The sequence below is a fragment of the Mesitornis unicolor genome, unplaced genomic scaffold, assembly GCF_000695765.1.
Source record: "Mesitornis unicolor isolate BGI_N332 unplaced genomic scaffold, ASM69576v1 scaffold22069, whole genome shotgun sequence".
Classification (NCBI taxonomy): domain Eukaryota; kingdom Metazoa; phylum Chordata; class Aves; order Mesitornithiformes; family Mesitornithidae; genus Mesitornis; species Mesitornis unicolor.
The window spans coordinates 322-28,129 of record NW_010206864.1 but is presented as its reverse complement, the minus strand read 5'-3'; the positions used below and the strand labels follow the sequence as shown (position 1 = coordinate 28,129).

The following is a 27,808-nucleotide window of genomic DNA, read 5'->3' as shown; positions in this document are numbered from 1 at the left end:
TTGTGCATTGTAGATTAATACTTACCTGAAAATCTCTTATAGGAAATTCACTTTAAGGTTGCTTGTCTTACTGCATGTGGAGTTACAACAACCGGACAGTAAATCCAGAAGATTTTACAGTTGACAGAACCTCCACCAAGGCTCCATCTACCGAAATACTTAGCTCCTTTGATTTCATTTTAAGTATCCTATAAAAATGTCTTTAAATAGTAATCTTAGCTTTCCTGAAATCTAAAATTGAAATGCAGTTTAATAATTTCTAAACAGAGAAAATAACCTCAAGAATGTTCATAAGAATTCAAGGACTATGTTTACTTTTTAATCAAAAAGTAGAATGTCTTTAAACATCAAAATAATCATAAGCAACTTAAGTAGCCCAGTCATACTAACTAGTTTCAAAAAAAGCTGTCTGATTAGAAAGCAAGGATATTCATAATTACCATCATCAAGTCTTATCTTTAAAATTTTATTGGTACCAAATATTTACATCCATATAGCTTGCCCAGTGTTAAAGGGCTGCCAGGATTACATGATCAACAATACCCACTGATAATAAAGATTAATAAACTTAACTTCTTTAACACAGCTACATATTACATGCTTTTACAGAAACTGTTCATGGTTTTACACAAGACAAACATGCAGCTTTTACGCAGTTGCAAATAACTTGATAGTTCTAAATATTCAAAATATCACAATTCTAATTTGTAAAGGAAAGCAACTGCTCTTTATTCACTTACCAAGACTGTATTGTATCTGTCCTCCAAGTCAGTGATAAAAGAAGGAAACGCTGGTTTTGCCAGCTAGTTCAGAACAAACAAAAACTTATCAAGAAAATGGAAAGTTTTTTTTCAAATAACAGATGTTGTAAACACCTACATTTAAGCTAGTCACAAAGGCTCCCTTTAGGGTCAATGAACAGAGGCATACACTTCTAGAAGGCTATCTTGTGCTACAGCAAGCATCAAGCTCTGGCCTGCTAAAACACATCGCTAAGTAAACCCTACGTACTGTGGTGTGGAAAAATGACACAAGTTTTTAAATACCTGGCACTAAGTATTTAATGCTTTTGAGGAAATCACTTAATACAGTTTGAATATTGTATTCAAAAAATAATAAAAATATTAAGAAACTACATCCACGACTATTTGCAATGCATTGTCTGGTAGTAAAATGCAGTCAGTCACAAAAGTATGATTAATTTCTTACAACTTCAGCCATCAATTTTTATCCACTTAAAGCATTCACTGACATCTAGTCTTTACCAAAATATTTTTCTCAGTGTGAGCTGAATGTTTCTTTAAGCCTCTCATCTCTCTCTGCTAACTATAGAGGGAGCCTAGATGCCTAGTTTTTAGGCAGTTCAAGTAATATTAGATTAAAACTTTCCTGTTACTAGTATTAACAACATTTTAGACAAGAATACATTACAAAACTACAGTCATAATAAATCATTAACATGTGAAGCAAAACACAAACCTATTTCAATTAATGCCAGTAATGTCTGAAACATTAATTGGAAAAAATCCAAGTCAACAAGTTTCACAGATAAATCTCTCTCTTGATACTATTTCAGCATTGAGTGGCTTAACTTGCTGATATTTTTCTTGGGGGGAAAAAAGGGACCAAGTCAGAAGAGACTCTATATTAATATTTGAGCTTTGAGTTACCCGAGTTTTACACTCAAGCATTAATTGGTTTATTTCCATTTTGTACTGTTTAATTAACTTTGAAGTCATTTTAAGAGGCAGTGGTCACTCTGGCAATACTTATGTATGACAATTCACTTTCTTTGGTCCATGTGGTTTATACATAAGCGCACACACGCATAGGTATATACATATATGTGTGCATGTATACTGCTTGCACACTATGTTAAAAAGGAATGTGTTAAAAATGTTCGTTCTTACTATCCTCAGTAAGAAGATAAACAACACTTTTATAGTTGTTCACATCCAACTTTCAGTGCGCTATACCAGCATTAAGGAAAAGGGCAATTCAGAGATTCCATGTAGTTTGGATACATCATAATATTAGAAAATTAACATTCTACAACAGTATTTCATTTCAAGGAACGTTAGTCTGATGGGCCAACTGTGGTAATTGTCTCTAAGCTCAATCTTCACCTGCAGAAATGATACAGAGCTCCAATTGCCAAAACACAAATGAAGCTCTATAAAAAGTCACAAGAATGCCGATGTAGCTTGCTTTCAAGACTGCATTATCAACTACAGGGAAGTTCAGGACCATGTGGCTAACAAGAAAAGGATAAAACATGAAAGTCACCAGTGAAAGTAAAATTTGGTAACTAGTTGGAACAAGATAATGTCTTTTTTGATATGCCACACTTCACAAAAATGAAAGGGAACTCTGGTGTAACCAAACTTTTGTCTTATTCCAGCCACTATATTTATAAGTGTGTAATTGGAAAACATCACAACCTGTGTTGGCACAGCTCAAAGGTGTTTGAAGATGCTGTCTAGCCCTCAGCAAAAGAAAGATTTCCCAATACAGATTAGAGGGGTAAAAATCCCAAACTTTAGCTTTCCAACAATATCAGTATCTCTCAAACTAAATGCATTTCACAAGCTGTAACAATTATTTTCACATCAGGTACAAATAAAGACGGGAATGATTCTTAATGCATTCAGAACTTGTTGCCATGAATGCTTGCAGATGGCTTGTGCCTCAGTACAATAAATATAATTCATTTTCAAATTCAATGAGCTATGTCCTAATTTTAATATTCAAAGCATTCTTATAAACTTCAGTTTTCAAGTGCTTGGGATATTTCTTAATAGCAGCAGCAGTCTGACCTGGTATATCAAAAATAAAGTAGTAAGATCTTATTTATATCAGCAGCAACATATTAAAATAAATCTAGGAACATTAGGAGAATCATCCTTATTTCACCCAGTGTTTCAAGTTATTCCAGATCTTCTTGCCTGTCAACTCATATACAAATAAGCTACTTAAGATTTAGTTGTTGCTTACCTTCCTCCTTTGAGACACGCTGAGAGCAGCAAAGTCATTAAACAAGGATGAATTTGGTGAAGTTAGTGGATCTGTAAAAATAATATAAAACGATGTTATATCTCTCTAATACTAGAAAAAAATTTTACATTTTATAACTTATTTCTGTATGGAAAACATCCTTTTGACAAAAAGTAAGTTTAGCAACCATAGTGCTAAAACCCACAGCATTTATTAGCTTCTGTGGAACTGCTCAACTGAAATGGTGCTCGTTAGCAGAACTAAGTCCCATTGCTGTTGATACTATTTAACATCCATTTAACATTTCAAAGCCTTCATCTTCAGTTACCCAAAATTAGCAATCTTCTGTATAACAGTCTTACAAATAATGATGTAGATCTTAGTTGTCCTGTCACTGTTCTGTACAAATTTAAATCAGAACTAAGTGTAGCAAGACTCTGTATCTTGTTATTTTATTGCTTTTTCTTTGGCCCTGTGCAACCTTTCCAGAATTGAAGCGTCAAAAATGGAATAATAATCACAAATGCAACTTAAAACTCTAAACAACATGGGCAGAGCTGTCAAATTAGCAGATTACTGCCAGCTGTAAATGTTGGTGTTTTGATGACACACTTTCTTCAACATTAATCAATACTTCTGAAAAGGGTAATTCTACAAATGAAGCACAGTTTGGGTGGGAGCAGGAGGAGGAGGAAGAAAAGGACCTAAGACACAACAGAATTTAAACTGATTTCCAAAAAAGTCAGTCTGGTTTCTCTCCTTCACATGCATCAACATCACTATTTGGCCTGTCACAGCCAAACTCTGACTGCTTTTAAAACTGGAGACCTCTACTGCCTTCAATACCTAATTGTTCAGTGGGACAAAAGAAGTAGAATTAATCACAAAACCTACTGGAAATTAACCAGGAGGAAGAAAAAAAAATGAATAGAAAAAACACACAAATTTTTACTTTCAAGCAACTTAATTTTATAGTAGTTACTATCATGCTTAAAAAATAATAATCCTAGTAAGGAGATAGCTGCAAGGTCAGACATGCAAATAGAGTTCTAGAACATTATTTACACTACAATTTTCTGAGCAGAAATATATTTTAAATGTATGCCCTTGTAATAAGGAAGTAGTAGCCTCTTCTTTAAAGAGCTCAGTTTGACAGCTACAATTGAAATAATCTGCAGTGATTCTGAAAAGTGTATTACAGAAGTTCAATATGCCCTCCACAATAATTTAGTAAGTACGTAGGTCTGTATTATAGAGATGTTTTGTTCAGTTGAAAACCACGTTCTCTATAGAAGGGGAACGAGTAAGAGGTAAAGTACTGCGTACGGGACAAAACTTAATAGCTATTAAAGATCATCAGTTATGCAATACATTTCACAAAACCCATACACCCTAAATAAAGAATAAAAACCCATACATTCATTTCACACAATAACTTACTTGAAAAGCACAATAACAAGGGATACTATTGTGGAGCAACATAAATGCTCAAGCTATCAGTATTTTACAGTGGATATCCAAACTAGCATTTCACTTGCAGTGACAAGACTGATAACGACTCCATTTTTTCCCACTGAGCAAAAAGAAGGCTGAAAATTTATTAGTAGCACTTCCACTTTGTATTAAAAGTAATCACACAATACATTCTTGTTAAAAAAATAAAGTTCTACTGCATCTCAAATCAAATCAGAGGAGGAAAAGAAAGAAACCTCTCTTAAGTCTCATTTGTGAAAGTGAATCTCTTAAATTTCCAAACATACTTTTTTAAGAATTAGTTTAAAAGTACTTACCATGGCCTGCATACTGCTTGGCACTGTCATTGAGAAGGCTAGGGGAGCTGCTGCTATTTGTCATCCTCTGTAAAAACAGAAGACAGAAGCGTACATGTAAAATAAAGCTATAAAAGACTAACTGAGGGCATTGGGCAAGGCATTTAGGAAGTTTTAAGAACAGACTATAAAACCTGTGCTCATTGCTCATCTAGTAAACACTCTAAGCAGACAGTGGTTGGTAGTTGACAAAAGTGTTCAGTAAAATAAAGCATTTCACACAAGAGCAACGCAAATCAATAATGCCTGTATATTAAAACAAAACACTATCTTCGTAAATTTCTTCTAAGTTGGGAGCATCTACCAAACCTACAGTCCTCTCCCTGTATTTTGTCAAAATGTTACAGAAGTCAATTACTTATCTCGTTTAAACATTCTTTCACACTGTACTCCTGAAACAACTCCTCCCTTTATTATACACTATCATCACAACATGAAACTTTTCTGAAAATACTCAAATTAGTATAGCATTTGATAGAGCCTTTTTAAAACAAAAGAACCTTTTGAGACCTTTCAGTAAAATCACATGATTCTTGTAAGCCAGCAGGACATCTGAAACGCTCTTAACATTCCTCCTGGGCTCTACCTGCCTCTCCAACATTCCTCCAGAAATACAAGCTAGCAATAAACCAGACTAAGTGAAGTAGTGCTGCTTTGACAGAGAAGTTTAGAAGCGTCTCTTCTCACGTCTGCTTATTCTTTGACCAGTCTGCCAACAGGAAGAGAAAGTGTGAGAAGAAAAGTAAGGCAAGGTCGGGAAGTGCTCTCCATCGCTGAGAGAGACTAACAGTAATTTGTTAAAATATTCCTTGGCATGCTTTTGGCCCACATCAACCAGGAGTCTCCCAGCCAATTTCCAGGCACTATTCAGCAATGAAAAGGTTTGAGAACCCTTCAAAGAGACAGTTTGCATGCAGCCTCTGCTTTACTGAGTGAGCGTACACCAGCACAAACAGGTCATTTTGTGCCAGCTGGCCCTAAGCATCAGGGAAAGTTTCCAGGCATGTTTAATTTAGTAGTCTAGACAGAGTAAGACTCAAACTGATCACTGGAGTTGCTCTTTATACTTACATTTTTCCATGGTCAATCTCAATGTTTGCGGCAGAGGACAAAAAGCTTATTACATTATGCTTCAATGCCAAGAACATTGGAGAACCACCAGAGGCTTGAGTGTTATCCAATATGGTAGAACTGAAAACCTACTGCAATTCAAGTTCCTCATCCTTTGCAGTTTTCATACTACCACTGACTTCACCAGAAGCTGCAGCTTTTAATACTTCTATCTAAATGAAGGAATAGATTGTGTGAAGTAGTTTTCATGTGGAAAGCAAGTTGTAAATAAACAGCCTGCACTATTAGATAACTTGAAGAAAGTTTTGGTAAAATTTAGGTATGTCAGCAGGTATCTTCAAACATTACCCTCTCACCAACATGCTCAATCCCTCAAGTGATTTATTCCCTTGTGTATTATTTTCGTTTTCTGTGCTCCATTGCTACAGCAAGCTTTCTACAATTCAGGCCTCTCTGACACAACTCTTCACTCAGTACAAGTACATAGCATTATATGAAACAGGACTATAGCACACACAGATGTCCTAGGACAGTATGTGTAACACATGTATATTTGTAAACACTATGTAAACCTTCAGCTTTTTCAAGACTTAAATGATGTAACATGTCTCATGTTCCTAAATATACTGAAGTGACACTGACACAACGTAACTCTTGCTAGAAGGCTAATGATGAACAATTCTTTACAAAAAAGGGACGCCTCCAGTGAAACAAAGTTTACCTATTTCTACAAAACAAGGTAACACTTCAGGAGATCCACATTAAGTTAACAATCTTGCGCAGGTTCAGGAATACACATTCTACTGTCCACCATCATCAAAATAATACATGAAAATAAAAAATTTCTGGATTATAGTATCTTAACTATTCATACAACATATTCCCTTCCTGACTAAGCAATTGAAAGAAGTTAAATAGTTCTTCATAAATACTTGAAAAGCATCCCTATTATGCATCTTTTCTTGGCATTTGATACATCCACACTGACTCTTACAAAAGGAAGTGGTTTAGGAAGAAATTTCCCAATCTTTCAGATTTGCACAAAAGTTGTTCAGGTGTACATAAAAATAGTGTTAATGTCTATTTATAACACTCAGCTTATCATAGTAATTTTAATGCAAAAAGGTAATGGTCTGTTGGAACATGGATAAACATGATATTGAGATCTGGGTTGGTATCAAAGATGGTTAAGCACATCTTAAACTTGGAACCAAGCACTTGTATGCCATAAATATTCTATCTCTTCAAGTACAGGAGTTAAACATTCAAACAGCAAACTTGCAATGCGAATAGGCGAGTATGATGATGAAAATCAGTGCTCGTACAATCACTAAAAACACATAGTGCATGCAAGACAGACTGCAACAGAACACATTGTTCAGGATCCTGAAAGCACAGTGCAAAACAAAGCCTATGAACATCAATCATGCTTTTACAAAGTCAAGTCTCGTCCAAGGTGCAAGCATATTTTACATGAACCAGTATTCTGGAAAAAAAACCAAATCTTCTTTCACTGGTCTTGGGCAGTTCTTGCTTTAACAACTGCTTGTAAGCTATATCTTGAATGAAGTTAAAAACCTCTACTTTACCACTTTCTTTCACTAGTTTTTCATTTTTCACTTTTATTACACACACAGAAGCTTCTTATCTTAAGATTATTCATAGAAGACCTGTACGTAAACAGTAAAGGATTTTAAAACTGTTTTATTATTAAAATTCCTACATTTTACACCTAAAAGCATTTAGTCTTAATGAAGGCTATTCCTCTATTTGATTTTTACCAAGTCAGGCTGAAAATGTCTTGAAACAACAACAATGAAAAAACAAAACCCAAGTACTCTTTGTTATTTGTGCTTTCTGGAAGGCAGTTTTTAAATAACACTTCTCAATCTCTTCTAATGGTGTTGAACTATTTTTCATACACATTCAGTTTCAAGAAGAATGCAATCACAAGCACCTTAAGCCCAAAGGATGAAAGCTCTAGAAAAGTAAGAGCAACCATTAACAGGAGAAATCACTCCTATTAAGCCTGCCAGGCAAGGTAAGGCACATAGGAGAGCTTCAGACACTTTTAGTACATCTAAATGTACTATGTCCTCACCATCTCTTTACCACATGGAATTTCATAAATACAACTTTATCATAATGAAGTGCCACACCAATATCACTCAGCTCCATGTAAACTTTTTCTTTGCCTGTCTATTGCTATGATTTCTTGAGGGTCTTTAAGGACTAGTTAAAATTCCACTAGACGGGCTAGCATACATCCTGCCCTCCTCCCTCTAAAGGAATTAAAAAGTTGTTTCTGTTCACATCTCAAAAGAAAGCTACTGCAGAACAAAACGGTCACACTCATCTCTATTCAAGGATTTGACCTGAGGCTTCAGCTTAAAGTTCTACCACTGCCGAACCTTCCACCATGCTGAACCTTCCACCAGTAATAAAATACAAACTCTTTAATTTCACAGAAAAACTGAGAAATAATTTCTTTCAGAATACTGTGTTGATTCCTGAATATTCAAGCAATTAAGTTACAGGAGGGGAACATGCTCATTCAGAAGTTTTTACTCTTTCTTTGAGCATCAGTAATCCTGATGTAACTCATACTCCTGTATGAGTTATCAAAGTAACTCATGTCCTCTTAGGAAAAGACTGTGTGAAAAGGTACTGTGTCAAAAATGGAAATTTTGTGAAAGTTAATCATTATCTTATCTAGACATAAGATAGCCTATTGTATACTAAAATTTCCTGCTCAGAACCACTGCAAGTTAAGGTCTTTTTTAAAAAGTAGTATTTTCACAAAGACTTTAAAACAACAGACAGTAGGTCAACAGTATCACTGTAAAAATAATATCCATGTGAGGTTACTATTTTAATAGTTTTAAGGACTAGACACTTTCACAGACTCACAGAAGGGCTGAGATGGGAAGGGACCACTGGAGGCCAACTGGTCCAGACCTCCTGCTTGAGCGGGGCCACCTAGAGCTGGTTGGACAGGACCATGTCCAGATGGTTTTTTTAGTATCTCCAAGGATGGAGAATCCACCACTTCCCTGAGCAACCTGTGCCAGTGCTCAGTCACCCTCACAGGCAAAGTGTTTCCTGATGTTCAGAAGGAGCCTCCTGTGCGTCCCGGACAGGCTGAAGAGTTGGGCAGGGAGAAATTTAATGAAATTCAACAAGGGCAAGTGTGGAGTCTTGCACCTGGGCAAGAACAACCCCATGTATCAGTATATGTTGAGAACTGACCTGTTGGGGAGTAGCACAACAGAAAAGGACCTGGGGTTCCTGGTGGACAGCAGGATGACCAGGAGCCAGCAATGTGCCCTTGTGGCCAAGAAGGCCAATGGCATCCTGGGGTGTATCAGAAGCGGTGTGGTCAGTAGGTCGAGAGAGGTTCTCCTTCCCCTCTACTCTGCCCTGGTGAGACTGCATTTGGAATATTGTGTTCAGTTCTGGGCCCCTCAGTTCAAGAAGGACAGGGAATTGCTTGAGAGAGTCCAGCACAGAGCCACAAAGATGATTGAGGGAGTGGAGCATCTCCCTTATGAGGAGCGGCTGAGGGAGCTGGGTCTCTTTAGCTTGGAGAAGAAGAGACTGAGGGGTGACCTCATTAATGTTTATAAATTTGTAAAGGGTGGGTGTCAGGAGGAAGGAGCCAGGCTCTTCTCAGTGATGTCCAATGACAGGATATGGGGCAATGGGAGCAAGCTGGAGCATAGGAGGTTCCATGTGAACATAAGGAAAAACTTTTTTACTGTAAGGGTGACAAAGCACTGGCACAGGCTGCCCAGAGAGGTTGTGGAGTCTCCTTCTCTGGAGACATTCAAAACCCACCTGGATGCATTCCTGTGTGACCTACTCTGGGTGATCCTGCTCTGGCAGGGAGGTTGGACTTTTCACATATTGACAAGAGCAGCACTCCAGGTGTGACTTCACCAGTGCTAAGCAGAGAAGCAGCATCCTCCCTTGACCATCAGGTAAAGCAATGCTTTACCTAATGCAGCCCAGGACATCATTCACCTTCTTTTCAATACTCCCTTGGTGTAATACACTAGGAAGAGAAGTGTTACAAGAAATATTCCCACCTTCTAAAGGCATAAACCACCTTGCCTCCACCCTTCAATGTCCAGTAGTGAAACCCAAAATTATAGCTGCACTTAAGACAAATTTGCTTTGCTTTCATCTCCCTCCTCTAAAGTATATAGTTAGAAAATTCTCAGCAAGATAAAGGGATGAATAAAGCTTTGCTGCACACAATTAGATCTAATTTTACATAACTAATGTTACAAGACTTATCTTGAGTGAGGGTTTTTGCTTTTCTATCATTTTTTTTCCTCAAAATACGTAAGAGATGGCATTTCTTCCTTCTGTCACTGTATTCCCCACCCTAAGTCTGAGAAAATAAGCACTTGCCTAAGGTTCATTCCTGTGCTAAGTATGTTATCTCAAAATATTTTGTAGTCTGTCACAAGCTATACTCTTCATCTACTGTTCTACTGCAATTACATTTCAGAATATTTCCTTGTAATTTTTAGAATAATGTTAATTGGACTATAAAAGAAGTCAACCTGGAAAAGAATGAGATTTAATGAAACTAAATAAATTACTGTTTAATTGTCAGATTCTGTGATCTACAAAGGGTGATATATTTTGCTTTCCTTTCTTAATAATCCAAAACCTGTCTTCAACAGAACATTTGGCACCATCTACAGCATGTCCTACTCACAACTGTTTGAACTAAAGCAACTGAATTTCTTCAGAAAGCATTATGTAAACAACTGCATAATTTTATATTTAAAATAGCACGTCTGTAGTTCCATGTAGTTCTCAACAGTTAAAAACTGAAGACATTTACAAGCTTCTGTACTATAAGGAGAGTCTTCACTCAACTCTTGGCAGACACAGCAATGAGAACAAAGGTCTTTGTGTTTATTTTGCTGCAAGGCTTTGAAGTGAGCATGGTCTCTACTTCTCCAGCTTTTGAAGAACACTTAGTATATCAACATTAGCATGGGGAAAGCAAGCAAGGCCAATTTTTCTCCATTACTTGACCTTGCCAATTTTAATACTGAAGGCTATTAGGTCCTTTCTTGTTTTGATTAGAGTGATTATTTGAAAAGTTGTGACTCTTACTTTCTAGATAACCTGCAGTCCAACGTAAGCCATGTAGTTATAAATCCCATCCTATCAAACTAAAGAAAACTGGATTTCCAAAAAGTAGCATACATGAAGACACCTATTGTTTTATGTTCTTACAGCCAAACTCCTCAATTATAATTTGATATTAGAAGTTTTAACATCAAGGTACTTGTCTCCCTTATCCTGCTATAAATTCCACCAGATTATTCACATATCCTTTTACCATCCCAACATAATACTGCTAAAGATGCTTCCCACATCACCTGTATCTTTGATCAAGCCACAAGTTAGTCAAGGGGCAGCACTAGTGCCAGAGGAACACAGACACCAGCCAGCTAAGTGGCACATGCTGAGCAACTAAGCAAACAGCCAAGCACCAGAGGCAACCTGGCCGGCCAGCCAGCCCCTGCCTCCTCACTGCTGGGAAAGCCAAAAGCAATGAGCTGCTTCTTGAACCACATCTCTGACTGTCTCTTGGCTGCTGTTGCTGTTACACCAAAAAGAAAAAAGAACAGCTTTAGGGACAGCATGTAGCCTGTGAGCCATGTGTTGTGCAGGCCTGCTCTGTTATTAGTTAGAGAAGGGGAAAACAGAAAATACATGCTTTGATAAGCTGGAAGCCAGTACTGCTAATGTAGCATATGAAAGCAGATGCTGATTCAGGGAAGAAAAGACACATGAAACTAAACTGCACTACGGAAAAATGCAGACAAATGAGGACAGGAGACCATTAGTCAATAGGAAGATAGTAACAACAGAAGAGGCCAATGGAGGGGGTAATGAAAGGCTGGCTAACAGCAAAGACCTTTGAGGCAGGAGGAATGGAAGGATGAAGCAAAGAGGGTTTTTTCAGAAAGGAAGAAAGAATTAGAGCCATGGCCACTTCAAAAATCCTGCCTCTTCCAAACTGTAACAAGGGTTTTTTTACTCCTTTTTTTTCCAAAGGCAAACTGACCATTGCCATTAATTGTATCTTCGCCACTACTCTAACCCCAATGAGTTGTTCTAGATCTTATAAAATATTCTTCAATAAATACAAATGAAATCTCAGTCAGAAATACCTGCTCTGCAGAAATGCTGACCACTAGTCACCTGCAATATTTATAATCAAAGCACATGCCCTCCCCAATTCATCACAATATCATCCACTTTTACTTTCCTTCCTTTTGCTGCTTATTTAACACTGTAACACAGATTATGCACTGCACACGAAAACATGACTGCAAAATTTGGATATAACTTGGCTTGAGGCAATTTGGCCCCATTAAATATGTGCCATGATAACACCAATATATACAACCACATTCTTTTCAACAAACCTCAGTTTTATTTGCTGCACATGACAAATACATTTTGAAGATTAATTAGGAATAGTGAAGAAGACTCATCTACTAAGTCCCTGATTATTATGTTGGAAGGTGTCTAGTGAATAAAGCATGGACTGCAGAAAGATTATCTCATGACAGAAGAAAATGAGCATTACCCAGAAGAGACTGACTCTATTACTATCTCTATCAGACTGAGGCCTGTTGAGTAACTTGAACCAAGCTTTCTACAGGTGGTCATTAATGCCATTCCTCACCTTCCAGCTGTACAGGTTAATTTCAAAAACTCTGGGGTCTCTAGTTCACTAGCACTGCTGGTGGGAGGTGTTTAATTGCCATCTTTTTTTCTTCCCGTGCCTCTATAAAATGCAAACTACTTTCTTCTTGCATAAAGAAAGCATTCCACAAAGTCAGATACAATACTGGTAACCTGCACAAGAAAGCGCACTGCCAACTAACAATCTTCATGAGAAGGATGTGAACAGCATGCAGGAGTAAGGCATGGAACCGTAAGATGAACACTTAATCAGCTATCAAATGGATGCTCATTAGGCATACATCACAAATCTTGTGTCCTGAATAAGTCCCTTTATAATTTTCCCACTGGAAAAATAATACCATGTTATGAGGAATACAGCTCAATATATAAACTCAAGGCTGTATCAGCAACATAAACTTAACATCTCTTAACATCAACTGCATCTTAGTAGTGTTTTTCTAGCAGTGTGTTTATTTGCATGTTTGTGCAATTTCAGTTTTACAAAACAAGTTGAAAAAACTTCCTCATATTGCATCACTGATGCACCCATGTATGAACTGCACAGATCCATCAGAGGTGACTAACTCACAGATGGAACTGATGTCTTCATCTGCAAAAACAAAACAGAAAAGCTAATGATACATTTTACAGAAGACTTCGGATGTTTCATCAATGGCAGAACACTACATTTCCAGTATCTTTAGTTTGATTCAGGACCTGGAGAGAAATAGGCACACAGATTTATTTTTTTCCTCTTCACCCTACTTTGCATTATACCAACTTATTTCTTTGTCTCAATTTCTGTGCATTTTATTTGTGCAGTTTCAGTCCCCATTCTGTGAGTATCCCACCAATGTCACATCTCAGCTCCAGACCCTTTGCTCAGTCATTCCTGGTTCCTTATTCACTTATCTTCAGCTCACTTTCTCTCAGTCACATCATCTTTTCCCTTATACACCCCCCCTGCTGCAAATAACACAGATATAGCTCTCTTTTTCACTAAATACAGATCCACTTTCATGCTGCTTTGGTCTGAAGTGGAAAAAAAAAGGAAAGATGGAAATGAAGCAGATCTTTTTTCTCAGAGTTCAGGCAAGGCCTAGATTAGGCCAGAGCTGTAACTGCAAGAATGTACTCAAGCTGGAACATGCCACTGCAGACTAGATCTTTGGGAAATTATCTAACATCTAGGAAGTCTCCAGTTGGTCTACATAAACCAGTTTTGCAAAAGTTTAATCAAGTGACAAAATCTGGGCAAATTTTCATAAAGAGAACAAAAGGTACATCCTTGACACAACCATCAATCTATCAGATTCAAAGGCTCTGTTACAAACCATAAAGTATTAGTACTATTTAAAGTAAAAGTCTCTATGATTTTTCCCTTGCCACGTTCTCCAAAGGGCAGAATCACATGAAAAACCACATTCCAAGTAGCTAAACTTTGTCAGTATGGACTTAATTTAGAAGCTGACACACAATCAAAACAGACAGCATTACCAGCTTTACCTATGCAAACAAGAACTTAAATTACATGATTCAAAGGGAAAAAAATAATCAACATAACAATGATTTTTAAACTGTAGTTTAATGCCTGTAAGCACTTTCTCATCACTAATGAAATCCTTCTTCAGAAGTCATTTTCCTTGGCCTGCAATGGGTAAGAGGTACATCAATTTCTTCTATTTCTCAAAGAGAAACACAATGTCTTGACTGTAATCTCACAGGCATTAGTAAAGTATTTAAAAATGCTATAAGCATTCACATTAGATATGTGTCTTATTGTCTTTCTAGAAGAAAGAGTTATAATTAAAGAGTTGTGTTTAGAAAGACACCAGTGTTGTTGTAGAATACAGTTTAAGGATACAAAACAATGACTTTGCACTAAAAGGTTAAAATTACATGATCTCAGCAATACAAAAATTTGTAACTGTACTATAAAACAATAATCTTTTAACTTCCAGCTTCAATACTGGAATACCCCAAACTTTGGGCTCAGAGGTTAAAATTTTTCAGTTTAAATCATGCAGCACTGTCAGTAATAAACATTTCCATAGTTTTGCAATTCTGCTGAATGAAAAAAGCTAGACTTCTTGAATACATGCATTAAAAAAAAAAGGGAACACACCTAATTATTTCCCACCTTGTGCTGAGTTATTTTTCAATCCATAATACAGCCACAATTGAGATCAAAGTAAGCTCATAAGGAGAGTTTCCTTGATACAAAAGAAGAGAGTTGTTGTCAGGACTCAGTGTGAACTGTTTGACTTGTGCAGAAACTGGTTTGTTAAACCTTTGAGTACAGGGAGAGACCATCTTCTTTTCAGCTTTCAAAAAGCATAACAGTTTGAGGGAGTTACTATAGTACTTCATGTGCTAATTCAATAGATACTCATTTAGATTTTAAATATGACAGCCTTTTGCTGTAAATTTTGCATACTACCTACACAATATATTCCACCTCATGGGAGTTCCTACACCAACATCTACAGAACACTATAAATACAAGAAAACATTTCAGAAGATTTGAATGTGAATTCAGTATCACTGAACACCCAAGAAACTAAGTTCCCAAATTCTGAAATTTTTGCCTAATAATTCACAGGTCTGACAGTTTGTTTTGCTTCGATGACTTCTGATCTTTGAAATGTTTCAAAAATCTAATTTTTACATATTTAGTGAAAGGCTATAAAAATCAGCTATGAGCCAAAAAAGAAATCTAGGAATACAGAGTCAATATACGTGGCAAAGCCCAACACAATAGCTCAGATTAAGTACCAATAAAACCAGACTAATTTTAAAGCAATGATATTGTTTCATTTCTATTTGCAAAATTAAAGTGGGATACACTGCATGTCCTACACAATGACACATATCAGAAGGCTCCATTTTTCCCCACCTCTTGAACAGGTTTCCCTTCTTGGTGTAATGCCAGACAGAACTAATGAAACAGCATATAATTCACTGCTATTACCTGCATCATGGGATACTTTGTTTCAGCGGGACTTCCAAATCCATTAACTCCAATGAAGCTGGTGCTAAAGTAGGAATCTGTGAGGCTAGCATCAGCTAACCCACCGCCATCAATACCAGGAACTAAAAGAAAAAAGAAAAAAAAAAGAAAAAAAAAGTTTCATTAAAAAGTTAGTTTATTGGGGTTTATTTGCTAATATCTCTTACATATTTTTCTTGGCGGGGTGTAGAATATGAAAAAGTTTGGTAACACTATTTCAAACCTATCTTCTCAGCAAAGTGACTAAAAACAGTGCACAGAATGAAAAAGAAATTTTATGAAAGAAGTTGCTAAAAGACAGCATATGCAACATGAAGTTACAGTACAAACGCAGGGAAAAGTAAAAAGCTTTGACAGAAATAATGAGGAATCTGAACTTGAGAAACAAGAATAGCACGGCAAGTAATGATATCAGAAAGAAAATAAATCAACTAAAACAACCTAGAAGGCAAGCTTATTTTAAGGAAACCTACATTCTTGCATACATATCTTGGAAACATATCTGTCGAGTAGAGATTTTAACTCGATATACTGGTTCTTTTAAAGTGTAACACACAGAAAATGTACATTTGAAAATAACTCAAGTCCTTTCACATGAAGCACAAGTATTTTGGAAAGCCCTCTTAAGAGCATAATATTTTTATTATCTCATACTTCATAAAGTGGCAACGATTTTATGACATGTGGTCAAAAAACTCTTTTGAACTGAAAGCAAGCATGAAGGATGTAAGAAGAATTTCATTCCCTGCCTAGAAACAAGGGCCTTGATGTACAAGCACAGTACTTTAACCACCAATAGATTAATTCAATACTATGAGACTACAGAGAAAAACAAGAAGCAGTCATAATTAGCACAAAACACCCAAGTAGGTATTACTTCAATAACAAAAAAAGAGTTTACAAGCTGCAGTTCAAATTAAGCTTCCACAAAGACACCCACAGCAAGTTATGAAGACACTAATCAGTATGACCAGGCCACTGCAAGCCAACAGGCATGAGTAATTGGTAGCTCCAAGGTAGGAAGGCACACATCCAACTCAGAAGAACATCCTGTACCAAACTATCCCATTTGAACTTCTGGGAGGACTCACAGCCAGCCGGTGACACCCGGAAACAACTTCCTGATCCTAAACCTCAAAGGAAATAAAACACAACTTCGTGGCAGAGCTAAAGGAATGCAGATTATAACATATATATATGTTATATATGATCATATAAATGCAAATTTCATCAGAATGGGAGTTTTCCCTCCAAGAGAGACTACATAACCTGGTGAGCCATTTCCATGCTGTAGGCACAGGAAACAACAAAAATAGAGCCAGATGAAATCATAGGAGGTGCTGGAAGAGGAGAATAATTAGCAGCACCCGTACTAGAGCCAGCTGGAAACACTGCCCAGCTGCACTCCCCAAGCCTGGAGCTGAATGGACCAGCCAACCAGGGGCAACACCAACAGCACTTCAAGCAAAGATCTATGTGGAGAGAGATCAAATAAACCAAATATTTCAGTTACAACACAAATCAGCTTTGCAAGCAAAAAAGATTCCTAAAGTACTGCTGCCAAACCTAGAACATTCTTTGTATACTCTGCAGGTTTGAGGAAGACATCTAAGGACCTTTAAAGATGCTAATTACTAATTAATTGAAACATGATTTTTTTTTCCAGTTTTAAAATTTAGCTAACAGAATAGGAAAATAAAACTCCCTCCACTATCCCTAGATCCTCCTTCATAATTTCAAAGGAGCAGCCATATAGAAAGTTCAGAAATCCTCATGCTATGGTCCTAAAAAATACAAAGACTTTTTGGATTTGTCTTTTAAACACCTGTCCTTCTTTTTGCCTGCCTTCACTTGGGAAATTTACATTCAAAAGCCTAGGAAAAGTATTTCATCATTGAACTATCATATCAGGGAAAATATTAATGTCTGCAGTAATCCCAATTACTGTCTCATCCTACCTGCTACAGTCAGTCCCTAATTTGTACTGCGGGGGTTAGCATTTTAACACAGCTGTTTTCTGGCATTATGTATAATACTAGGACTTGGGTTCATACAAGAAAAAGAAAAAATAGCAAACTCGTGTTTAATTATAAGTAGTTTTAGTCTAGTTTGCCCATACATTATTCAGGGTTTACACTGTGGGGTTTTTTATTTTTAAAATGCATTTCCAATACAGCTTTCTCTGCCTGCATTTCAGCCATTATCAAAAACTGCTGCAGTTTTTATGCTACATCTTGACAGTAAAAGACCAAGAAAAACTGATTAATTTTCAGGAACAACCGTCATTTCAAGGTACACTATATCATTTCAGCAGTATATCTACTATTTCATTCTACACTTCTGTCAAACTCCAGAGTTTATTCAATTTTTAACAAATTAGCAATTCCTTCTGATTGCACCATCAGCTTTACAAATCCTTCAGCCACTGCTGAAGAATTAAGAAACTGCTGATTCCTTCCACTTCTCCCACTGCTTCTCACTGTGCTAGAGTCAACATTAGAACGCACATACCTTGATTTCCCTGCTGGACAGACGCAGCTAAATGCACAAAATCCTTAAATGGGAAAGAGGCAAGTGAAAGCTTTCAAGCAGTGAGGCATGCAAAGAGCCCCCTCTGCATGAAGAAACCCCAGAACTGACCTCCAAAAATTCAAGACAGCTGGTACAGCTGCAGTTACCCCAAACAGCACTGGAGCCAGTGCAAATAGCCCTGCAAATGCACAAATACAGCACCAGCTTCTCTGTTCCTAGTCTGCCTGAAGCATCCTCAGCAACAGGCAACTCAAGCTGCAAGCAAGAGCAGACTTCAGGGAGCAACCCTAGAGCTGAGCAAGACTGAGGAAGCTGCTGGGAATCACGAAGTTAATCTTTGACACTGCTCAAATGCTGCTGCCTTTCCACTGCTAGTATTTGCTAGGCTAGCCAATCCAAACCACTTAAAAGCTGCTCAGAGCTACAATTTAGGCTATTAGCACACCAATATCTAACTGGGCACTCCAGATAGTAAAAGCTACTCCAGAACATTTTATCTAGCTGTATGAAGATTCTCTCTCTACTGAAGTGCAAATATTTGGTCTCGCTGATCAGCCTCCTTGTGAGGCTACCACAAATTGCGGTACTCCAGTGCTGATCCACCATCATACCACTGAACTCTACTGGTGTTTCACCTACTGCACTAACCATAGCAATTTCAGGGTGGTTTTCAACTATGAGGCTTTCTGTTGTCCTCTTCTAAATGATCTGAAAACACACCTTTAGCTAAGGGGCCAAGACCACAAGAAAACATACTCCACAGGAACAATCAAAATAAAACCATCAGAAGATAAGGTAACTGGAGCGGAGAGCAGCTTTCTTGGCAGTAGCTCATATTTAGAACAGAATGCTCTAGAATGGCAAGTACAACTACTGCCTTCAAGAGAAAACTCAACACTAGCTTCTTTAAACTAACTTCTGTGTAGTAATAACTAAGAAAATTAAGACTAGCAAAGATGCAGTTTACATAGGTATGAAGAAAAAATTAACTCCTTTATTTCCTATAAAGGCCCAAGAAGTATTCACTACACACTCCATTTCTGTTCAAAGAGGGGACATTCAGCTGTTACAGTGATGAAAGCTCAGCAAATACCTAAACCGCCAAGGCAGTTTTACTGCATTTGGCACCCGGCCTTCTCCATAAGAAGTAGAAGGCTTTTATCCTCCTTCTACCAAACATTTGGCAAATCATAAATTCTCACTTGCTTCTGGAAGACCACAGCAGTTGAGAACATGAAAAAAGAAAAGTGATTTATCATGAGTGATCCATAGAAGAAGGTCTTCAGTAGTGGGTCCACTTCACAACACAAGCAGTGTGGTATTAAAAAAACCAGAAGTCCAAAACTGGAAAGAGACAGAAGATCTTACTCCTTATGAAGTTTTTATTATCATGTGTTTCTTAATTTATATCAGACCGTGCATTCGATTTGTCTGTTCAGATCTCTCCTACATAACTACTGTGAGCATACACTTTCAAACACACTGTCTGTAGTGCTATTAGAATGACAAATGGAAAACAACTTCTGATGTTTATGTCTTTTCTCTTTCAAAGCATTTATTATAACTTCAGGTAAGTAATTTTAGACAATTTTAGGGAAATCTTGAATTGGCTTTTTTTGTCAAAGGAACATGCCTTCCCATTTTGTAACTGTACTATCCATGCATTGAAGTTTTCATTTCCAATACTTTTCCTTGAAAAGTAGCAACAACTTTCTTATAAAAGTAGAAAGGTTGACTAGGCATGTCTGAGAAGAAAAGATGGATGCGCAAGAGAACAGCTAGGAATCCACTGGGGGGAAAAAATGATAACAAGTTATATAAGCACATATGTGAAAGCTAGAAGGAATTTCTAAATTCCATCAATATTAAAGCCAGAAGTTACATCCTGGCAATTCTGCAAAGAAATTAAATAAAACATCTTGAGAAATTCAGAAGATGTTTTCTACTTTCATACACACATTAACTAATATTTTTTTGCTTGGTGAGTAACACTGCAGCTTAATGTGACAGCTGCAATTAAAAATAAATATCTTCTTATATAATACTTCTCCCACAGAATTTTAGCAGAAAGCAGGCTTCCCGTCAGATGCAGGCACCAAAAAGAAAAAAAAAAAAAACAAAAACAAAACACAACAAACCACAACATATAGTTATTTTTGCCTTACTTATTATATAGACATTTTTCAAGAACAAAGGATCCCATCACAGCTTAAGTGCTTGAGTACTACTGTGATGAACTCAACACATGCTTCAACAGAATCAGTGGGTTTTGGTTGGTTTTAGTTTAATGCTCACCTTGTCTAATACTAACACTATCTGAAAAGATGGTGTTTCTGATGTTTTCATTCTAACATTTTACTAACCAGTAAACAAATACTGTAATATACTACACTGCTTTTCTGAACTCAGTATCAGCACTGATCACCTCAGAAACTGTTCTTAAGATAAAAAAAAAGGATCCTTTACAGTAATGTGATATATTGACCCAAAAAATGAACTGGCTAAAGTAAGATCATAACAGATTTTTTGACATAATTTCAAAACAACAACTTAAGGATTTTGGGTGAGGCAATACAACATAGATTGAAAATAATTCCTTTCACTGTTATCACAGCTTACAAACTGTACTATGATTATTTTTATGCTAGGAAAAAGGTTTATATATAGATGTAATCTTGATTTAAACTCCTAGCACTGCCACAGTGCAGGCTCTTTTCACCTCAAGGCAGGCTGGTAAACCGAATCAAAGGTTCATTGCATACATGTGCATACAAAGGACAAGGTGTTATCTTGGGTAAATATAAAGCAGCAAAAAACCCTACAGCACCATATCTTCAGTGGAATTTTACACAGAGACAGCTATCCTAATACTGAGGCAAGAACAATAAAACTTTTATACACAGCTTATCTATGGCAAGCCATTTAAGACTTGTGTCCTTTCAGTCTCCTAGAAGCACTGCAGTGTCAGAGGAGCTTATGCTTGTCCTACTTTGCTTTGTACTGACATGTTTGTACCAGACAGTATTCATGTGCTGGAGGTGCTAGCCTCACTTGCACACTTCTGTAACAGTAACAAGCACTATAGATACTAGTATGTGCATCTCGGTCTCTGCTACAGTTATGAGCATCTCAGCATTGCTTTCTCTACAGTGCCACTGCTGTTGCAATTTCCTAGGGAAAGTGGATTCTCCAGTGGTTTTATGCCTCTCAGTTTAATGCAATGTTCTTGAAGCACAGATTAAGAATCACTGAAATAGAGACAACAGATAAAGAAAGTGAACTACACCCCTAAGCATGAGGAGCAAAAGTAAAAGCACATGCCTGGGTTAGGACGCCGTGACAGAGTGTAGTTGGAGGGCAGACAGCACACATGAACTAAGTTGGCTGAAAGGCAGGCAGGAAGCAAAACAGTTTGGGAAATGCTGCCTTATTTACAAACACTCCCACTAGGCGATGAGATATTCATGGGCAAGCAATGGAAAACAGCAATCTTTACCATAATATTAAATGGCTGGGCTGCTTTTACTTTTTCTTTTTTTAATTTATCTAGCATATCATAGAAGCATCTGATAAAGACAGAAAAAAAGGATAGGTGACATCGTTTTGCTCTGTAAAAATCTTGGTACAGAATCTAGAGCAGCAGGACTTCTCAGCATGGACCAAGTCCAAAAAGCACAGCGATAATACAAGTTAAAATTGATACTTTTTCAAAAGAGTCATAAGAACTACTCTGTTATCAGAAATAGCAATTCAAAGTAATGTAACTAATATCACAGCTTCCAGAGCTAACCTTCTCCAAAAGCTTTCACAGTTCCTGATATACTGCATCAGATTCTTCAAAGCACATGTTTAAGCTTTTGTTTTTAATAGACTCCCCCTCTACCTAAACCTCAACTTTTTAATATATAAATAACTGTAGGAAGTTGTGTGTAGCTAACCTCAACAGAACACTAGGACACTTCTCACAGCCATGGGGGCAAATGCATAGAAGAAAGGAAAGGTCTTCCTGTCAGTTGCATCAACTTTAGACCAACTGAAGTTGAGGGAGTCTACCCATAGACTACAGGAACTGCATATCACATAACCAAACTGACAACAACTTATACAGCGCACGTCTCGTCTCTCACTTTTGTATATCTGTACTTTGTTTCTGAATCTGCATTCTCAAAATAAAATATTTTTTTAAAGGCCAGGAGTAGAAGGCTGTTAGGAAGCAACATAAAAAAAATACAGATAAGCTCTCAGCACAAAATACCTCCGAAGACCAAACAAAACAATCACATAATTGGAACGTTTTAACTCCTCAAAGACTCATGGAACAAACACATGCATGCACACACAGAAAACGTGATCCCCTTCGACTCATCTCCAATACACAGTAATACACCGCACCATTTTTCTGGCGGTGTAACGAAATACATCTTTACTAGAAAGCAACAGATCAGGAAAACATCAGCCACGTCAGCTTACTCTTAAATCCCTCCACTGACCCCTTTTTCATCAGCTGCCTCAGAATCAAGATTATTTTTCCGCTTTTGAGGTTCTACAGAAGCACTTCTGCCTGTGTTCATCACCCCACCCTCACTTACCATTTGTCCACTTTTCCCGCAGCAGTCTAAATTTGCTTCTAGGTGGTTCCTTACACATGGAACTCTTTCTGAGCTGGTCCCCAAGGTCACTATTTTCTGGGCATTCAAATCCTTCCTGAAGGCCCACTCCTACAGTGATACCTACAAAAAATCAGTTATCTAATACCTGCTAGATAAAAACTAAATGGGGATGCTCTGTATCTTAAAAAACATTATCAAAACTTCAAATTACTGAGATATTGCATATAGAGCTCACTCACATAACATAACTATTCCCCACATACACTCCTTTTCATCTTTGTCTTTGAAGCAAAAAAACAATTACAACAGTAATAGTGCTTTCTTTACATTTTTCAATACCCAACACAGAGTGGGTACCACCAGAAACAAATAATTACCAGTACTCTTCAGGTACCTGTAATTCCTGAGGAATATTTGGATTTTGAATGATTTCCCATACAATAAGGAAAACCTACAAAGTATATAAACACATACATTCAGTTTCAAAGCCAATTAACAGTGTTTTGTTTTGTTTGTTTGGGTTTTTGTTTGTTTGGTTTTGGGGTTTTTGTTTAGCTGGTTTTTGTTTGTTTGTTTTTTTAAGTTTCATATGCTAAAACTGCCCCTCAAAATCCCATATAACTATGCAGATTGAGAAATTTTTCCTTCCCTCCTTTCTTTTGTCTTAGCTCCCCACAGTAATTTTCTTCCCCATTTCATTTCCACATGAAACATGTAAAATCAGAAAGAAAATCCATATCTGTAAATTCCCGATTTCTGGAACTGACATATGAGACAAAGTGATTAAATGAAATCAGTAATTTTTATTTTCTCCCATGCATCTCTAACTGGTTATTGTTTTTACTCTTCAATTCTCAATTGTCTCTGTCTCCAAATGTCCCAAATGTCTCCTCAATTCTCAGAACTGAGAATTTCTTAAAAATATTCAGAGCAAAACAAGATGAAAATTATATCATCTATCAACTCCTGGAAAACACATCAGGAAAATTTAAAGGGAAACAGCTCTCTGAAAAGAAAACTGAGGTATACAACAACTAATACAGCATCACTTGCAAAAAGCATGAAGAGTTTTGGAAAAAGAATTCTCAACCATACACCTTTATTATAATACTTATTTTCTGTATACAAGCAAAGAAGAAACAAACCCAGGGAAAAGTGACCAGTATGTGACATACAGCAACTATGCTTATATTTAAAAGTTTGAGATAATTGTCCATTTCTAAATACTTTAAGCTGTAAATACTTAAATGCTACCAAAAAGTAAGGGGAAAAAAACACCATACTTGGAATAATCCTGACCATTGTTTCATTGCATTAAGAAGTGTAATCCAACAGATTACCTTTAGTATCTGTTTTGATGGATAGCTTATCTTTCTATTTTTTCTACATCCACTGCTTCATTTTATTTAAAAAGGAATGGATGGGTAAAGACATTTTAAAAACAGAAAATATACAAATGTATAGGTCTTTCCACCCTAAGTGTAGCCTACTTAGGGATTTCACAAAACCTGACCTGTAATGGTCACTAAACTAACCACCAAGCGACTGCACACGGAGCTGCTACAGCAGTGGCCACTACTCACTACTGTTACGACTGACCACGTAACATGCAGGGAGCAGGCTGCAAAAACAGCCGTAATGCTTTCATTAGGCTAACCCCATGCAGCCCAAGCCTTGATGTCTTTTTCTACCTTCTCAAGGGCCAGCGGCAAAGCTGCAGACAGGCTTTCTTAGCAGCCATGAAGAAACAGAGTGAGGCCACTCAGGGAACCATTGTGGCCACCTCACAGAAACACAGACCTGTATTTTGACCACAGATTTCCCAGGAGGACTTTGAGAAAAGCTTTTCAGTAAAGAACCAGATAAAAAACATCTCACAAGGAGAAGTTTAGCATGGAGATCCCAGGCAGTAGCAGCACTGCTGCCATGGTCAGCTCCTCTGCCAGCAGCAGCACTCACCCACTGATGCTGCTGCTGCCACTGGGTCCAGGTAGCATCTGGAGCTTCTTAGCTCAGGGACTCTGTATTTTGGTCATATTTATAGGAACCAGAGACAAGATGAGTGAGTGGTACATATCATGTACTTTACAGCAAAAAGCAGCTTGGAAGTTAGCAAATGCTTAGAGCCATACTTCAGCTCATATCTATTAATATATGAGGTTTACATGCTTAAGAATATTACATTTGTTAAACTACTCAAAAGTTAACATACAATTGCAGTCACCCATGCAACTGTAACAGGACCAGCTTATGTATATACAATACATTTTAATAACAAAATGACATTTTTCTTCAGACCCTCATCACGCAGCCTCACAAAGGGACTGTGCCCTAGGAGCAAGGCAGCAGTGCACAGCAAAGCAGGCTGCCAGTTTGCTTCTTGCAGAAGGTGCAAAGGGCCAGAGAGAACAGATAGAAGAGGATAAATTTTTCATGCTATTATGCACCACTCCCCACCCCCCATTCATCTTTCCCTGGGCTATTCCTTAAAACCCTACTGTTCAATTCTACTTTTTCTCCAAGTGCCAACCAACAGTCAGTTCCCCACCTCTACTCCTTTTCCAGCCTTCTCAGGTTAGTTGCTGCTGCCACATGGGACACACCTCTATTAGAAAAGCATCATGTGCAGATTTTGGCAGCTAACAAATCTGAAGGAAAATTCTATTTTTTTCTTCCCTTTTTTTGTTAACTGAGGTCCCATGTGAAAAGGATGTTGGTTTTTTTGGTTTTTTTAATAAAACTTAAGACAGGTCATACCAACTCTGTTTCCTGCTTTGTAGACAGACAGCTGGTCACCTTACACATGGAAGGTGAACCATGCAGAAAGCTGAGCACTCACAGCTCTGGGGGAAGAAACAAGAACAGTGCTTTGGACACATGTGCTCCAAATGTCAAGTCATTCAGGGGCAGGAGGCAGCAGCACTAGCTTCTGAGAGCAGATAGAGCTCATCAGCATGGCCAGTCTCATTTCCCAAGAACATAAAAAGCCACAGAGTCAGGCCAAAGCCACATTTAGCCCACTACCTCATCTCTGACACTGAATGGCAGTGGATACATGGACAAAAGCTAAGTGTGAGGCAAGGATAAAACAGGATTTCCCAGCAGGCTCTCAGCCATAAGCAGCGGAAGATGAATCTGATTCAGAGATTATTTTTTTTTTTTGCATTTAATAATCTCAAGCAGAGTTTTCTTCCAAGAATATGTGATCACTTTGGGAATCCCTATCAGAGGTTAGTATCCAAAACACCTATGGCACAGAATAGCTTAACCACACATCACGTGAAAAACTTCTCCTGGTTAGCTCTGAGGATGTCACCTGCTCATTCCACCTCATACTCTCATATTGAAATACTTCTGCTCTGGAAAAATTATTTTATTTTCACAGTTCATCTCCTTATCACTCCATGTTGCTACCACCCATGTTGTGAAAATAAGTCGGTATTTGGGAAGCCTTTGTGATTACCACAGAAAAACCTATAAGTAAATTAATAATCCTGTACTCAAAGCAGGATTAGAGTAACACGCATGTTAGAACGAGGCACTGACCCACTTCTAACAATAAATAGGACTACACAGTTAATTAGTCAATGAGTATTATCTGCTCTGTGTGCTGAATGAGGCTGGGGTCCAGTGATGAAGGAAGAAGAGAGGGTGGCATCCACAGCCACATAACTTAAGATTACCAAATACTCTTGAATTAGGGAAGACAGTCAATGAGACTGTACAGGCAGGTGACTTTTGGCAATTCTCGATTTTCCAATTTAAACTCAGAACTTCATTATTTAACACAACTTTGTGTATTACTTCCTACTACCATAGAAATAAAACTTCCATTCCATCCACTTGGGAATCATACTGTTAACATCATGGGTCATCAGCAAGGTAAGAATTTTTGTTCTTAGATTTAAGGCTTAGGCAAATTTTGGAACTCTTTCTTACAAGAGCAGCCTTCATATAGAAGCTTTTACCTCCAAGCCAAATTATGCACCCTCTCCCTAAGCCTGAATACCCTAGTTTAACAGATTTTGGTGATTTCCTTTTGCATAGGGGAAAAAAGTGTATTTTGTGCCTAACTCTGTCCAAAAGAAATACGAATAAAGATTGCTGCTGAATCTCTTAAAGATATTTCTACCTGTAAAAAAAATATGAAAGGCAAGAAAGACTGCATCTTGAACAAGTGAAGTTTGGCAAAATTCTCAAAATCTGAAAATAGTGTCTTTTATTAGAACGCATTAAGTAATTTTATATTATAGGCTCCTCCTGGAAGGGTAGACATGACAGTGCTGTGTAAATGTAAGACACTGACAAGCTATTAACAACACAGACAACACTGCTCAGTGGCACAAGCGCACCACACCTGGCAAAATAGCAGTTGCAGGTTCCTGAAATGCGTACCAAGCACTAAAAAGCTACATACAGGATGTTCTGCATGGTTGCATCTTAATTTCAAAGAAAATATGGTTGTGACCATTCAGTTGTTTAGTCATTTAATGTAAACAAATAGCAGGTTTGAGAGAAATCAATAATGCAACCAAGCTCAACAGACTCATTTAAAGAGGCACGACTTTTCTGAAGGGGCATCTTTTCCTACCTGCCAAGAGCTGCTTTACTGACAATTGGAATGGTTATTAAAATCAGTTTGCTGCAAACACCATCTAACTATTATACCACACGTTAGGACAACGCACAACCAACCAGTAACAACTACACTGCTCTGCACGGCATACAGGCAATCAAAACTCTCACCATTTGAGAAGGGGGCGCGTATGAAGGCTGAAGAAGCCCTGGGGAAAAACAAATCTAGAAGAAATTCCTGTATACAGTAGCAGACAATGTAGATACATACAGTTATTTTTATTTTTAACGTGTTATTTCAGCTGGAACATTTAAAACTTCCAAGAGCTGAAACTCGGCATAGGTTGTTTGGAGGAGTCCATCCAAAGGTATTGCTCCGGGAAGCACTGCCTCCCTGCTACCATCCTCCTCGCAGCCCGATTTTGGGCAGGGAGGTCCACGAACCTGCACCAAGCCTAGCA

At 37.6% G+C, this 27,808-nt stretch overlaps 1 protein-coding gene across 1 annotated transcript in view; it reads right to left on the bottom strand.

Moving 5' to 3' along the window:
- LOC104546520 (PAB-dependent poly(A)-specific ribonuclease subunit PAN3-like) overlaps window positions 1–15,707 on the bottom strand; it is a gene marked incomplete at its 3' end in the record, with an annotated part of 38,680 nt that extends 22,973 nt beyond the window's left edge. Inside the window, exons 1-4 of the mRNA XM_010191935.1 lie at window positions 15,592–15,707; window positions 4,785–4,851; window positions 2,995–3,065; window positions 741–803 (exon numbers count right to left, since the gene is read on the bottom strand). Coding sequence (XP_010190237.1) covers window positions 741–803; window positions 2,995–3,065; window positions 4,785–4,851; window positions 15,592–15,600 — 210 coding nt within the window. The remainder of the gene's footprint in view (window positions 1–740; window positions 804–2,994; window positions 3,066–4,784; window positions 4,852–15,591) is intronic.
- Window positions 15,708–27,808: the final 12,101 nt, after the last annotated feature.